The sequence below is a fragment of the Haliotis asinina genome, chromosome 16 (genome assembly GCF_037392515.1).
Source record: "Haliotis asinina isolate JCU_RB_2024 chromosome 16, JCU_Hal_asi_v2, whole genome shotgun sequence".
Taxonomy (NCBI): Eukaryota; Metazoa; Mollusca; class Gastropoda; order Lepetellida; family Haliotidae; genus Haliotis; species Haliotis asinina.
In genome coordinates, this window is record NC_090295.1 from 40850427 (window position 1) to 40866134 (window position 15708).

Below are 15708 nucleotides of genomic sequence, written 5' to 3' on the forward strand. Positions count from 1 at the left end.
CGAAAAGGGCTTATACCTACTCTTATCTAAGGCGGGGCTAAGCTTGATCATCAGAGAGCTGATCTTTTACTTTCAATCAAACATTTCGAAATACATTAATATGCAAAGCAATCTGTCGCTGAGGTAAATATGTATATTTATTCAGTTTCCAACCCTGCCGATCTATGTGAGGATTACGGAGTTTATATCTGGACTGGATTGACAAGTCAGTGCATACTCAGTATACGCGAGTTAGTATACGCGAGTCAGTATACGCGTCTGAAACAACATACAGACTATGCCGCCAGCTTGCTATCGGCATTTATATCTTCACACCTGTACATCAGTTCCAGTAACCTATACACTTCCAGGTACAACTACACACCTGCAATTATAACTACACACCTTAAGCAGAGCTACACTACTGCAATAATAGCTGTACACCTCCACTCAGAAGTATACACCTATAACTATAACGGTGGACAGACAAAAGCCCCACAAGACAGAAGCCCCACAGAAAAAAGGCCCAGCAGACAGAAGCCCTACACCTGTCAGACAAACGTCCCACAATATCTATATATACGAGAAAATTTAGATTCACCAAGATTTATTTACATCAATAATCCACAGCACATCATACAGCTGTAATTATTCTATTAATTATCCGAATCTAACAGCGTGTCCAACATCCTTAAGAAATTCAGGATCATTTTTTACATTATTTTACATTAGTCCACACACAGGTTTTGGAGTCTCTTAGCATGTTTGTCACGGGCCTTCTTTGTTCTTATAGGTAATCTTGAGTTTAAAGTCAAGACATTGAGCAGATCCTGTTAACACTAATTCCTTTAATTGATCCTTCCTCCCCAAGACAATCATTGAAAAAACAAAACAAACATTACTTGACACTTCTTAAGTGTCTTAATTAATCCCAAAGATCATAAGACCAAGCTCCTCCACCTTGAGAAAACATAGTGTGAGGCTTCTGTCTCATGTGTGTTTTTAGCTGTGGGGCCTATGTCTGCTGGGGCTTTTGTCTGTGGGGCTTCTGTCTTGTGGGACTTTTGTCAGGCAATCACTATAACTGCATAACTTCAGGTACAGCTACACACCTCCGATTTTAACTGCACAAATCAAGTTAAAATTATCCATCCAAACTATACACCTGCGGTTAAACTATTCACCTGTAATTATAAATGCACACCGCCATTAGGCGTGTTAGGTGGTATAAATCTACACGTTATTTGTCATTGTTCACTTGATGCTCAGTTAATGAACTTATAACAGGTATAATGATGGATACATTCCTCGAACAAGGTAATAGCCTGACATTGCTCCTGTAACTTTAATTTTAATATTTGCATTTTGTTTTTATTAAGTTGTAGCTTTCAACAGAATCATTGTTTTCGTCGTGAAGTGTAATAATTGCAGACGATATGTACACAAGGGCGTGCGTGCGAATCATGATTCATATAGGCAAACTATAAAATGTGTACATATTACATTCCTGTTATACATTCGCAGATCGCGTCTTTTTATTAAGTTTCAAAATGCATACAAGTATGATTATAAAGTAATTAGGATTATGAGACCAAGTATAAAGACGTATATTGGCAAGTGTCTACATACTGGTGAATGAACGTTACAAACCAAGTAAATTTAGCAAGTGCAGAAAGTTATCGCGCAGTATTTTCACTTCGACACCGACCTCGCTTATGTTATGTTACAGGTTGTGTCATGCAAACTCCTTTTGGTCACGATTCAAATACATATTTAACTACTAGTAGAAAGTAGTTTTGATTTTCTAACTTGACCATAATCTCATTAATTCAAAATTTGACTTCACGATTTTCAAAAATGGCGGCGCCCTGTCTTGGGATGAATGCTATTTAAGTTTGTTTTCACCGACTTACAAAAGCAACATTACTTTCTACTGGTAGTGAAATATGCAATTTATTGATGGACAATAGGATTTTGCACGACATTGCTTATAACATAACAATTTCACTCTTGGAAGTGAGGTGGAGATCAATATTGCTTGCAATATAAATGTCACTTCGACCCCTTCCTGCAATTATGACTGCACACCTCCATTTAAAACTATACACCTGCAATTATAACCGCACACCTCCATTTACAACTTTATACCTGCAATTATAACCGCACACCTCCACTTACAACTTTACACCTGCAATTATAACGGCACACCTCTACTTACAACTGTACACACTCTACATATGAGTGTAAAATTATGTGGCTTCTAGTGTCGTCTAACTGTCGCAGGCAGTGTTAGGATTGCTGCAGTACATGTCTTTACACTGTTGCCTCCGGACAGGGTCCTTTATCGTGCAGCACAGATTACAGTGGTCAGCAGGTCGACTGATGAAGCCAGGGCGCGATGACATCACACGAATCACAAATTCATAGACCTCCCTCGGTGTCCACGTGAAGGCCATGCCTGAAAGTTAATGAAGTTACTCAGAAAACTGTTGGTTGGTTGGTTGGTTGGTTTGCTGTTTAACGCTGCTCTCAGAAATATTTCAACTATATGGCGAGTCTGGACTAGACAATCCAGTGATCAAATGCATGAGAACCGATCTACGCAACTGGGATACGATTCTAAGTGTCAGCCAAGTCAGCTATCCTGACTACCCGATCCCGTTAGTCGCCCATTACGGCAATTCTAGATGACGTTAAATATTAGCTCACTCGCTCACTCACTCACTCACAAATTCTAGCCCGATCTTCACGAGTTGAGACTAACTTGACTAACAACATGTCGTCTAGGATACAGCCGTTATGTGACGTCACACAAGGATGTCTGGTATGCGATGCTCCATCATGCACAACCATGACATTAAGTAGCATCATACAATACAACAGTTATCAGTGATATTTACGTAACACACTCTGCTGACAATGCAACAGTGACCAACTCGTGCTATTCCGGGACAAGAGGTATAGGAGGTTACGGAAAGGGAAGATTGGCGATGAATGCCATTAGTGGACACTAGCATACCCATCTACACTTACTCGTCCTTCATAACAAAACCCGAAATGGAACCAGTCAAAATCTACGTCTCAGTAGGAACCAGGAAAGGTCTGTTTTCACAGCTCGGATGCAACTACTTCTACAGTCAGGATTCTGATGCTATTTCACTTCGTATTCACCCAATGAGATTGCAACGATGACTCTGATTCATTCTTATGAAAATAGTCATGTACGTTGCTGTGGCATGACTGAGAACCATGTGATTACCATATACTCCCGTCAAGCATGGAATATGCAGGGCACGTTTTGCCCTTTAATCCAGTGACTAGTCAGTGTCAGTCCTTTAAATGACCTCCACCACGAGCGTAAGTCGTTGTGGAGCAATCTCCCTAAACCCGGATGGCGGCATGTCCATTCGGCACAGCATATTAAGGGTACACGTTACACAACTGAAGTTTTCCTCTAAATTACCAAACAGTTTTTGATGTTATCATGGTGGGCACGATCTTGGTGGTTTCTGTGACTTTAACACATATCCAGATACGTTTACCTTGATATGCAGTAAGTCACCGAAGCGATAAATCAACAATTAGAACACATCCTGCAAAGGAACCATACACAATCCGCGAGAGTCACATTTTATTAATAAATTACGGAATCCAGATTAAGAGAAATATTTAATTGAGTGTACAACAGGACTCTGTATTGATACGAATCCCCAGTACTCCTGTTTTCACGGAACCTGTGTTTTTCCTCCTGGTTTAAGTTGATGAGCCGTGTTATCACAACAATACTGTCCAAAGTGGTCTAATCCTCACTCACTCACAGCCTGGCATCATCTCATTTGTCGGTACCTTGAAGGGGACACGGCGTATTGGGGTTATTGCAGCTTCTGTTCTTGCACCGTTGTCGTTCCAGCAGATTCGGGATGAAGCAACAGGCAGCACAGCAAGGACCGGTGTTCTGTGATGGAATCTGTGCCCTCAATCCAAACAGGATATCGTAGATTGTCCTGAGGCTCACAGCTGAAGATTTATCAGAAAGGTAACTTATGAGAAATAAACGATCTAAACGTTGGTCTGATGGGAACTGATGATTGTTAGCATTATTCTATAAAGTCTGTATTCTAATGTGTATCGGACACGTCGGTATTGATAGCGTTAAGAACGTCCAATATCCGTCTCAAAATCTCATCAACGTCCATTTCCTATTTAATCGGTATACGAAGTACATGTTTTTAGACAGGACTTAATCACATTAAAAGCTAATCCAACTGCAGTATGTAAATACATCTCTCACTGATGTTTTTGTTTGAATCAGCCAGTGCGCTCGACAAAAGTTTCGAAGTCACATTACCAACCAGATGTCACCGGTGTAACATGTACTATTGTAAGATATACGGAGTATTCGTGAGAAATTTCTTTATGAAGTGCCACAAATAACCTCATTTTATTGCCACAAGTTTCAAGGTGTAACAAACTCCCCGTCTGATCTTTTTGAAAAGTTACAGTACTACTCGTCTACGGGAGTGTGAGTCACCGGTTCACGTTGTCCAACATTACGATGTGCACAAAACAACATCATGACAACCCTCCCACCAAGGTTGGTACCATCCCTGGCAGTAGTCGCGGGTCTTTAAATGGCAAAACATCAGTTTCAACGTCACCAGGATAAAATCGACGCATCGCGATGGACAGGGCGTCAGTGGGTGAATGTCTTCTTTAGTGATGAGTCATGCTGTTTTTTTTCACAATCCGATAGATCCGACGTATTTACGGACAACATGGTGAATGTTACGTTTATGTGTTGTGCTTATCGCTTTGAGGGTCCTCGTGTTAGGATTTTGGAATACAAGCTGCAGTAGGATTCGCAGTGATTGATTGATCCGTGACACCGCAAAGGACCGTTTTGTCTGTGTGCCACAGAGCAGCCCCGGAGAGACTTTAATAACACAGTAACGTCATATCAGATGGTACAGATGTACTGCAATAGTGTATGGCTGAGAAGGATGGCAATGCGTTGTGCAGACTTTGCATCGTCCATTGATCTTTAACCTATCAAGCAATTCGCGAATAAAATCTCAGATAAAGTTCCCAATTTTATCTATGAATTAGGGCAAGTCACCCTCTACGTACGTTTAAGGCCTGAAGGGTCGAAGGGTCCAGACCTCCACCAGTGCACACGGTAAGGCCACATGACCTACTGATTGTGTCTGTGTCTGATCTTCTATGTTATAATTCATCCACTGTACTACACTGATTTCCCCATTTGAATTTGTCACCTCCCTTACTAACTGCTGGAGTGGAATATATCTGTACATCTGGGAACATAAGAACCCACTGCACGTGTGTTTCCATGCTATATACTTTGAATAACTGTGTGAGTAAGGTCCGTCTAATATTCAAGTCATATTATGTCGGTGAGTCTAAATCCCACATACAGCAACCACTGAAGATCCGTGTTAGAACTGATCTTCAGGAACCCATGCTTGTAAGAGGCGATTGACGGCATCGGAAGGCTAGGCTCGCTGACATGGCTGACACCTGTCACGCTTCCTCATTTGCGTAATTACACGCTCATGCTGCTGATCACTGGATTGTCTCGACTATTTACAGACCACAGCTATGTAGCTGGAGTATTGCTGTATAAAGCGTTAAAAAACAACCAACGAACAACAACTTGTGCTTGGGGACACAGAACATACAAACGAAGAGAAACAAATCCGAATCTGTGGCGAGACAAGCGAACGTTTTAACCATACGGCTACTCAAAAGTAACTGCAAACCGTATTTGAAATATTATTCATCTTGGTCAGCACACTCACCATTTCCATTGTCTCCAAACTCAGCACCACGTGCACAAACAATAAGGACCAGGCCGGTAAGTAAACTCCACGTGTAGGCCATTGTTCCACGGGAGGCGGCACTACATTCATTCTGAAAGTGATACCTTATATAGTTAGACATGTCACTTGACACTCATGACGGGTCATGTCATCTGTACATTGGATGTACATATATTACTGCCAGCAATGTTCTGTCCCCGGATGTCGGGCGGACACTGAGCATGCACATGAACATGAAACAGTCGATTGGCGTTCTTCTTGTTGTGTCTGGAACGCGTACCTGGTCTCGCAAAACAGAGGCCTTGGGGTAGCCTAGTGGTTAAAGCGTTCGGTCGTCACGCCGAAGATCCGGGTTCGATTTCACACATGGGTTCAATATGTGAAGCCAGTTCTGGTGTTCCCCACCGTGATAGTGCTGGAATATTGCTGAAAGCGGCGTAAAACTAAACTCACTTCTTGTTGTAACTGGAACGCGGCCTTGATCTCGCAAAACCGACCTCTCTTTGTTAACTCATTATAATTTGAGACCGGTTCTGATCTTTTGAGGGGTGTGTAGGTTGATGGTTAAACCGTCTCGTCTTGGCGAAGACCCGGTTCGATTCCGCACATTGGCCTCATCCCACAAAGCGATCGCAGCGATAAGATGATCGTCACTCCCATACTTTAACATAGATTAACGACAGTAGTAGAGCTGCGGTCGCTTTGTGAAACGGACCCCTAAGTACAACGTGTGAAGCCAATTCCTGAGGTCTCCCGCCGTGATATTGCTGGAATATTGATGAAAACAGCGTAAAACTTTCACTCACTCACTCACTCTCACACAAAACATTCTCCCTTTTACTGACTCATAATTATTAAACGACACTGAGCTCTTGATTTTACGTGGTGAATGTGACCTGTGGATGTGAGCTGGAACCTACCAACGTTTGACCGATTCGAGCATTACATATTTGGTCGTTAATAGTTTTCCTTTAAGTGCATACCAATACAAACACGTGGTGACAAGTCTCTGCTCGGAATATTTTGACTTATCGTAGAAGCTATTTCAACATTTCAATCAGCACCTGTTGTGTCATCGTGTAATAAATGTCATATTCTAATACTTGTCTCTTACCTGAACTTGCTCCTGCAGAGCTGTCAGACAGCTCGAGCCTCTTGCTGGAGGGCGGACAAGACGTTTTATCTTGTACTGCTGTGATATACGTTGATTGTGTTTTTAAGCGTCAGTAGACTTGATCTTATAAATCTTTCACCAAAGTGATGTTTCTCAAAATTAAGAGTACACGAGGCGGATTCGGTCTGACTCTTTCAGGATCGGAATAGGTGACCTTCCGAAAAGGTCAGCGACTGAAAACGATGGAATCGTTCCAGCTATGTACATAATCGGGATTTCATGTTTTACATGTTGATGCAAAATCATGTTTACAAAATCACACACTGGTAGGGCGTCACTCATCCTCGGCTGCAAACAAAACCTCCTGTTTCAGGCAAGATGAATCAAGTTGAGGACTCTGCGGTGTCGCTCTTCTCAAAATTGCAAGTAGACCTGGTTGTTCAGAACGCCTTACCATGAGAAATCTGTCTGTGCTGATCTGATATTATTAGTAATAGAAATGTGCCTTGTCATGACTGAGTGAGTTTGGTTTTACGCCGCTTTTAGCAAATTCCAGCAACATCACTGCGGGGAACACTACAAATTCGTTTCACACATCCTAAGTGGGAATTCGAACTGAGGTCTTCGGCATGACGAGCGAATGCCTTAACCACTAGGCTACCCCACCGCCCAGTCTTGCCATGAACAACAAATACTACAATCACGATTCCATTTCCTTTGTCAAGCCAGCCCATGGGTGCCAGTGAAGGTCTGGGGTAGCATAGGCCACCAGCAACCTATGCTTGCCATGAAAGGCAACTATGCTTGTCGCAAGAGGCGACTAATGGGATGCTCAGATCGATGCTCATGCGGTTGACCACTGGATTGCCTGGTTCAGACTCGATTATTTACAGACCGATGCCACATAGCTGAAATATTGCTGACTAGGGTGTAAAACTGAACTCACTCAAGTCACCCAGCTCATGGGAAGAAGAACAAAAGAAGGTGTAACAAATTTCTGACAGTTTATTTTGCTGACAATATTATTCCATAAATAATTTCAACAAATATCTGCATACATGCTTGGCTACTAGCACTCCTTCAGGAAGCAGAACAGAAGACAGTTTCACTCATACACATCACTGCCAAGACGATACGTCTTATCACATCACTGTCACTTTCGTACTCTAGCATGTATGTCTTACAGGGTCCTTTCTTTGGAAACGAGTCTGTGTGTTCATTAACAATATGTATTCTTGCAATATTAAGACAATCTTTTGATATTGTGAGCGGGATGGTTCAATGCTGGTTTGAAGATAATAATTAACACTTCAGCAATCTACATCTATTTGCGGCTAACCAAATCACTGCTCCATGTCACTTTCGACTCTTACCTTCATCATTCTGAAGTACGACAGAGAGCAGAATTATGTCTCACAGATGTTTAATAAAATGTGAAATGTTTAATGGACATCAGAACACAATTTCAGCTCAAATTTGAAATTTTCTAGCGAAAATACCTTCAGCAAATTACAAAATGGTACACGAGTATGGTTTCATCTGTTAGGTTACTTCAATGTGTTAAGAGTCTAACCCTGAACACATGAATACCGTGGATGTCAGCAGCTGACACTGGTCTTCGACTGTTGGACTTTACCCTTTTTACAAATTGAAGAAAATAATCCCTTTGTTCATAAACACAGTTACAGCAAGCCATCATATGGTGTACAGATGAAAGGGAGTTAGGCGTCTGGTAGTATATATACCATTGGGATATGAAATGTGTCTAACACTGTATCAAAATTTTGATTTGCCTTTTGCATCCTACAATGTTTGACTGGGGAAAAGAACAATGAAATACTGAAGCTACTGAGGAACTTCTATAATGACAACTTTCTATAATGAACTTAACACATTCTCTGATACAGTTAGGAAAGGAGTCTCATGAATGACAGAAAACAAGAAGCACACCAACTGGAAGAAACCAGCAATCTGCTCTTCTTCAATTCCCTTATTTAACTTCAGGGGCAATGTGAGTGATTGAGTTCAGTTTTACCATGCTTTTTAGCAATATCACAACAAAATCGGTGCTGGGGACACCAGAAATGGGCTTCACACGTTGTACCCATGGGGGAATCATACCAGGTTCAACTGCGTGATGAGAGAACATTTTAACCATTTTTAACATTACAACGCAGTGATAGATGCACAAGTTCTTCAAGAGGAGTACAGATGGGGAACTCTGATGAAGACAGGTCGTGACGTCCTTCAAACTCTGTCTAGCATGGCCTCATCATGAAAAGGGCCCTTGGAAACTACTCCTTTTAAGACAGTGGCATCTTTTCTTTAAAGATAAATAAATGTTTGATAACTTTAAGTAATACAAGAAGATATTTCTGTACGAAAATGAAAATCTTTGCATATCTTTTTGATAATCAGCATCTATGTATTACTCACAAATTAAGCTCAAATGATCTCATACATGAAGAAATATCTTGAATTTCACAGCAAATTTCCACTTGATCTGAACATATATTTTGACATGTTTGAGTTCATTGCACATGTATGTCATGATAATTTAATAACTATGATCTGCAACCATTCATTCAACCACACAAGTTCAAGCATACGTATATGAACTAAATATCACAGCGTGACCATAAGCCAACACACACTGACAAACACAAATACTGCAGCAAAACAGGAACACTTAGAATACCCTTGGCATATTGTCTCACATCATCTAAATGTGAATCAACAGGCAAAACCATCACTGGAGAAAATATGCATGGGGAGATAATTCAGCAAGGGGAGATAACTCTGTTACACAGGATCTGTTTATACTTTCAGCACACGTCTCAGTCGTGTATATAACTGTCTTTAGCAAGGCCATGTCAGTGCTTCATTCTATTGCTTTGCACTGAATGTCAATTCAGGAACCTTTTTGTTATGAAACATCTCTTTGGTCCTGCTCCATCACCTTGTCACAGTTTTAGTCACTTTTCAGAAACTCATCGAGAAAAAATATTGTTAAAATGGCAGTGATACAGTGTTGAGGTTTCTTCAAAACATATACAAATATACTAATAAATTCAGTATACATGATCACAGTCCACAATAAAAGGAAATTATATGCCATTTCTTTAAAAACTACTGTCATAGAAAAATCAAAGTTTAATAGAAAACTGATAGTACACTTCAGAATTGATTTGATTCAATAAACTGACATTGGGAAGGGTGAATGTAAGGAAGCACTGACTCTTGCCAATCTGCTTGAGATGATTACCAATGTAAAACACATAAAACAGCATCAGGCCTGTTCTTCCTTAACATCTAGCCTTGGAAAAGGGTTATATACAGAAACAGCCACGGATACTTACTGGGAGTTATAACATGATAAGGTTATAACATGATATGAGCCGATAGAATATATTCAAAGACAAGGCTGTGCAGTTTAACCACAAAACATAACATAAATATTGTCGTCCTCCATAGGGGTATAGAAAGAAACCAGTTCTCAGAGAACAGACGAGTGGAGACAGTTGCACTCCATATAGGCTAATAGAGGCAACCCTTCATGCCAAACAAATACTGTCAACAGATAGAAGATCAGGAAACACAGATGTGTGACGAAATTGATAAAATTCCTGATAATAGAGTATTATGTACAAACAGCTCTCGCTGTACACACATCAGGAACTGCTTACAAATTTACAACACTGAAACCATAGCAACAGATCTGACGCTTAAATGGACATGGATACAACATATCCACCATTAGCTTATCCCAGGAAACATAATATCTTTACAGAATTCAATACAAACACACCAGCACTTCATCAAACGACATCCTTCCTATCAGTATAGTGACTTGTGAGTCATTTCCTCTCCACAATATCAAACATTGATATTTACATACTGGCTAACACTGATTTTGCTCACGCAGAAGTACATCATAGATAAGTTGTACAAAAACATTGAATATGGATGGCACTGACTGTGAGCAATGTGAAGTGAAAGGTTTGTGCAAGCATGGCATATTTATCAAAATATTCTTATCTCTACTTCGAAAGATAATATCACAAGTATGTCCATTTCAAGAAGTTTACAAATACGTCTTACTCAAGAAGTTTAAAAAGTGGATAGAAACGACAAGACCTACTCTTACATCAAGCACGTGAGCTACACTGTTAAGTAGCTCATCTACAACATCAGTACACATTGACTAAAATTTTGTACAAATATCTGAAACAAGTAGTGAAAATTATTTCAAAAGATTCTTCATAGGAAAATTATTTTTGTAAACGAGTTTAGGACATCATTGAATGAAAATACAACTTCGAACTTTGTATGGTCATTACATCCACACAAAGATTAAATCTCCAAGTTTGAAATTATATCACAAAACTAATTCATAAACAACTTCATAGCAAGGAACATGAATGCCAAATTTAAAATTAAGAGATATCAGAGAAGACAGTAGCATCTCAGAGCTTGGTAGAAGTACAATAGTCAGCGTAGGGGTTACTAAGGGTCACAAAGTTATATGTCTCAAGTGGCCAGCCACAAGAAAAAATTTCTACGGGTGCCAAGCACTTGCCTCAAAGGCCAAAGCAATAACTGTCTTGGATTCGACCAGCCAATGAGTTTCCCAACACACAGGAGAAATTGGGAGTTACGATCTAAACTTCTTTTAGGATAGACCAAGTTTATTTCTTGTTTTACAGATCTGATATACATTCCATAGATTACCAAAACTAAATTTGGAAGGAACATTACTTTGACTGGCCATTTAACTTGTACTTTTACCCTTCTGCCTTAGGCTTTTTAAGGACAAAAATATGTACAAGAAATTGGTCTGGCATTAGGGCTGAATATCCCAGTAACTCTGAATTCCATCAAATCGAAAACCAAGTTCCAATATTTTCCATTAATGTTGAGTTACAAGTGTAATCCAAAACTTAAAACACATCCAACGTACACATTTCAACACATCATCCCCTTGTGGGATACATAATAATGACAAACCAGAACGTTTTGCTTACATTTAGTTGCCCTTGAGTGATGAACCAGCTGCAACAGGTCACTTAACCCTGACTTTATAATTCATGATACATAGCTCTTTATAACTTAGTGGGGCACTGAGTAGCAGTCAGGAAAGTTTCAGAGGAGCTGATGAAATTGTGAACGTTGACAACACCACATTATAAGCTTGCCTGACATTTGTAAGGGGAGCTAACCAACTTCTACCAGTTCTGATACCTTTCAGGAAAGCACTGTTCTTACTTCTTAATGTTTGAAAATTACTCATTTATAAGTACTCATGTCAAGCCCATTGCTAAAGGCCATGAAAGACAAGACTTGCAACTTGACACTGATCACAAAAAGGGATGTATTGACAAGGAAAAAATATGGACATGGGGCCGCTGATAAAACTCAAACCTGGGTGTGGAATTATCTCATTTTATCAGCTGAAAGGCATCCATTTTGCACAGGCAGTTGTCAGCGACAGAATTGTAAATTGGTTAAAGTGTCAACTTATTTTGCCGTACTTTTAGTAAGGCTCAAAGTCCTCACCTGGAGTTCCATTGCTGAACATGAAGAGGGATTCCTGAACATTTTTTGGAAAGACTGAACACGTCTCCCTCATCCACACATGGGATCAAGGATTCACTTGTAATTCATGTTACCTGAGGGTTTATCATGCACCAGTATTGAACAGGTACATGCTGGCATGTCTGCTGATGCTGACATGCCACTTTGGGTTGACCCTTGAACACTGGATGGTGCTAACACACCTATGTCCATAACTGGGGCAAGATACAGATACGAACATAGAGTGAGAAAGGTTCTGTGCCCCTTTTAGCAATATTTCAGCAATATCACTTCAGGGAACACCAGAAATGAGCTTCACACATTGGTGTGACAGACAAATGCTTTAACAACAGTGCTACCTCCAACACCCCAAACATAGCAAGAGTGGATCCTGCCTTAGTTAAGGGGCGCAACTCAGTCCAACTGTCCCTCCATGCTCGCATATGGAGGACTTTGACACACATCTGTTGCAAGGAAGTGAGTGTTGAAACTATCTGACAGCCTCCTGGTTCCATATTACAGCAATGATAGACACGTAAAACAAAGAACACATTAGAGGAATAAAAAAAAATCCCCCTTATCTCTTATCCACCAAGAAATCTTTGCAAGTTAACTATTTGGTTCCATGGCCTTTGACAAACCTGTAAGTTTCACTGAAAGTAGTTCCATGAGTTCAGACACCTTTCAATCGACAATCACACAAAATAAATAAACACATCTCGCATATATCAACAATGCAACTTGACAGGTGGCAATGCACCACATAAAATTCACAGACAATATACTAGTATATATATGTGTGTAAAGATGCATCGTGGTACAAGTTGAACTTCAGCATTTCCACAGGGAACACTGAAGTGGAATATGCTTATTTTTCATTCATACCAATGTAAGTCACAGTGATTACCTGAAAACAAAATGGTCTTGGCCTTTAAATTGTTCAAAAATTATCAAAATGGCAGTCTTCAGAACAGAGTATCACAAGACTGAAGATTCTGAGCTGTGGTCTTGGTATGCGTCTTTTCACGGATTCACCAGGACTATACGGGTGTACATCTCACACAATCACATCACAACATTGAACCTGCAAGTACACCAGCCTTATTCTTTTCGCCAAACAAAACAATATAAATGTTTGATTTGCTCGATACTTTTGGTTGAAATGATAAAGAAATTCCAGAAAATACTGATGATGGAAGATCAGCTGCAGTAATAACATCATCATTGGTCAATGTACAGATGAAACAAGGGATCCGAGGTCCTTGATGTACAGACGGAAGGCTTGAATAATGATGGTTAAGAACTATGATAACACCAGGTTCCAGGTAACTCCAGATCAGTTCCTGAATATTATTATCCTCACAAAGGAAACTTGCCCAGTGTCCAGACTCTGATGTTCTCTGTTATGAGGCGACCAACATACCAGGGCTCCATTCTACACAGTGATCGTAGAAGAATTGACGATCCCAGTCTGTGTCAACATATGGTAGTTGAATCATGCTCACCCTAAAATTACTTTGTGGAATGAAACCCTGGGATATAAGATGCATCTGTAACATGGCATTAGAATCTCTACCAGCATGGCACACCCTGACAGCCCTTCCATGAGTAACTGTTTGGTAGCTTGACTCCAGGGTTTCTAGACGACATTCTGCCCCACACTGAAGTACAAGTAATAGATGTGTAAGGCCAGTGAGTTTGATCAAAATTGCCTCTGTTCATTCAGCAGAAAATGGGTACCCAGTTGGATTAAGTCATGTGACTATAACCTCCTAGAGTCTTAAAGACAGCTTGGGTTATCCAGGGTAATAATAATCAGATTCTGATTAAGCACTGCAAGCAATCACTTGGTGTTTGGAGATTGTGCACTCTAGGAGATGACTTAGTGAAGATGACTTATTGATGTTAAGTGCTGATCCCACATATGATCTTCAACAGGTTGGTAAAGCTTCAATGTGAACCCTGGGCAGTTTCCTCAATCTGTTTTAAACATCTTCAATACATCCTTCAAGAATGGATTCACTAATATTTCTCAAGACCACATAAGATCTCCCAGAACAAGTCTTGGAGCCTGATTGGAGTACATATGAAAACAACCCCATCCTCTACTCTGTTGACCACACAGATCGTCACTTTGTTCCAGACATGATCCGGAGAGTTTGAGGTATAAGGGAAAGAACTGTACCAAGCCATCAATGTTCCAGCTCTATATAAACAGTCTACATGTTCACGTAAGTAGATATAATAAAGACCATCAGATCCTATTTGGTTCACAGCCATAAAGATGAAAACACTTCCACAGTTGAAGGTCTCACACACATCACTTTGTTCATTCCACTCTCAGCAGCAGGGCATACAACATGGTGGAGCCTCGTTCCTTGGTGGACCACTCCAGCTCGCTGTTGTTAAACTTGGGATCGATGGGGTCGCTGGCCTCTATGGTTTGTGGACCCACCTTGTACGACCCTGGCTTCACCCATACCTGGAATGCAACTCGTGCCTGGTACAGTTTCTTGGTTTTGATGTCAGTAAATCTGAAATGGGACATGGTTAAACAGATTATTTAAGTTCTTGCTTGAAATTTACGCCACATTTTGCTATATTCCATCTTAATGAAGATGATCAGACAAATCAGTGATTCCTGTTGTGTGCAGTGATCTATCCCTTTGGGGTATGGCATCTGGTATGGATATCTGGAATGTGTTTCAATAGTCCCATCTTTGACCTGATGTCCCTACCTGTCACCTGGTATGCCAACGTAGCATCTGGTATGCCAACATGTAATCTGTTAGTGTTATGAGTGAGTGTGTGAGTGAGTTTAGTTTTACACCGCACTCAGCAATATTCCAGTCATATGGCAGCAGTCTGTAAATGATCGAGTCTGGATCAGACAATGCAGTGATCAACAACATGAGCATCAATCTGCGCAATGGGGTACCGATGACGTGTGTCAACCAAGTCAGTGAGCCTGACCACCTGATCCCATTAGATGCCTCTTACGACTGGTATACCAGTGTGAGATCTGGAATACCTACCTGTGTTTTGGTGCAAACTCGGAGGATCCTGCGTATCGTATTGTAGGGGAGAAGAAGATCTGCTGGCCCCCAAAGCTGTCTGGCTTGGCTTTCTCTGTGAACACCTGTGGCTGTGGAATGAGGATGCTCTTCCCCCCTGCTGGGTCACCTGGGGATGAAAGATACAGTT

At 40.6% G+C, this 15708-nt stretch overlaps 2 protein-coding genes across 7 annotated transcripts in view; both read right to left on the reverse strand.

Annotated features, from left to right (window-relative positions):
• Window positions 1-2162: 2162 nt before the first annotated feature.
• On the reverse strand, window positions 2163-5884 carry LOC137267893 (uncharacterized). The gene is made up of 3 exons (XM_067802338.1): window positions 5796-5884; window positions 3826-3996; window positions 2163-2437 (listed from the first exon to the last, which is right to left on the reverse strand). Exons 1-3 carry the CDS (start codon window positions 5875-5877, stop codon window positions 2250-2252), a joined length of 441 nt encoding a protein of 146 aa, XP_067658439.1. The 5' UTR covers window positions 5878-5884; the 3' UTR covers window positions 2163-2249.
• An 8866-nt stretch (window positions 5885-14750) lies between these two features.
• Window positions 14751-15708, reverse strand: part of LOC137267870 (neuralized-like protein 4) — a 35900-nt gene continuing 34942 nt past the window's right edge. For all 6 annotated transcript variants that reach the window (XM_067802309.1, XM_067802312.1, XM_067802310.1 and 3 more), the window contains 2 exons: window positions 15540-15687; window positions 14751-15038 (listed from right to left, as the gene is read on the reverse strand). In XM_067802309.1, coding sequence (XP_067658410.1) covers window positions 14834-15038; window positions 15540-15687 — 353 coding nt within the window. In that variant the 3' untranslated portion in view covers window positions 14751-14833. The remainder of the gene's footprint in view (window positions 15039-15539; window positions 15688-15708) is intronic.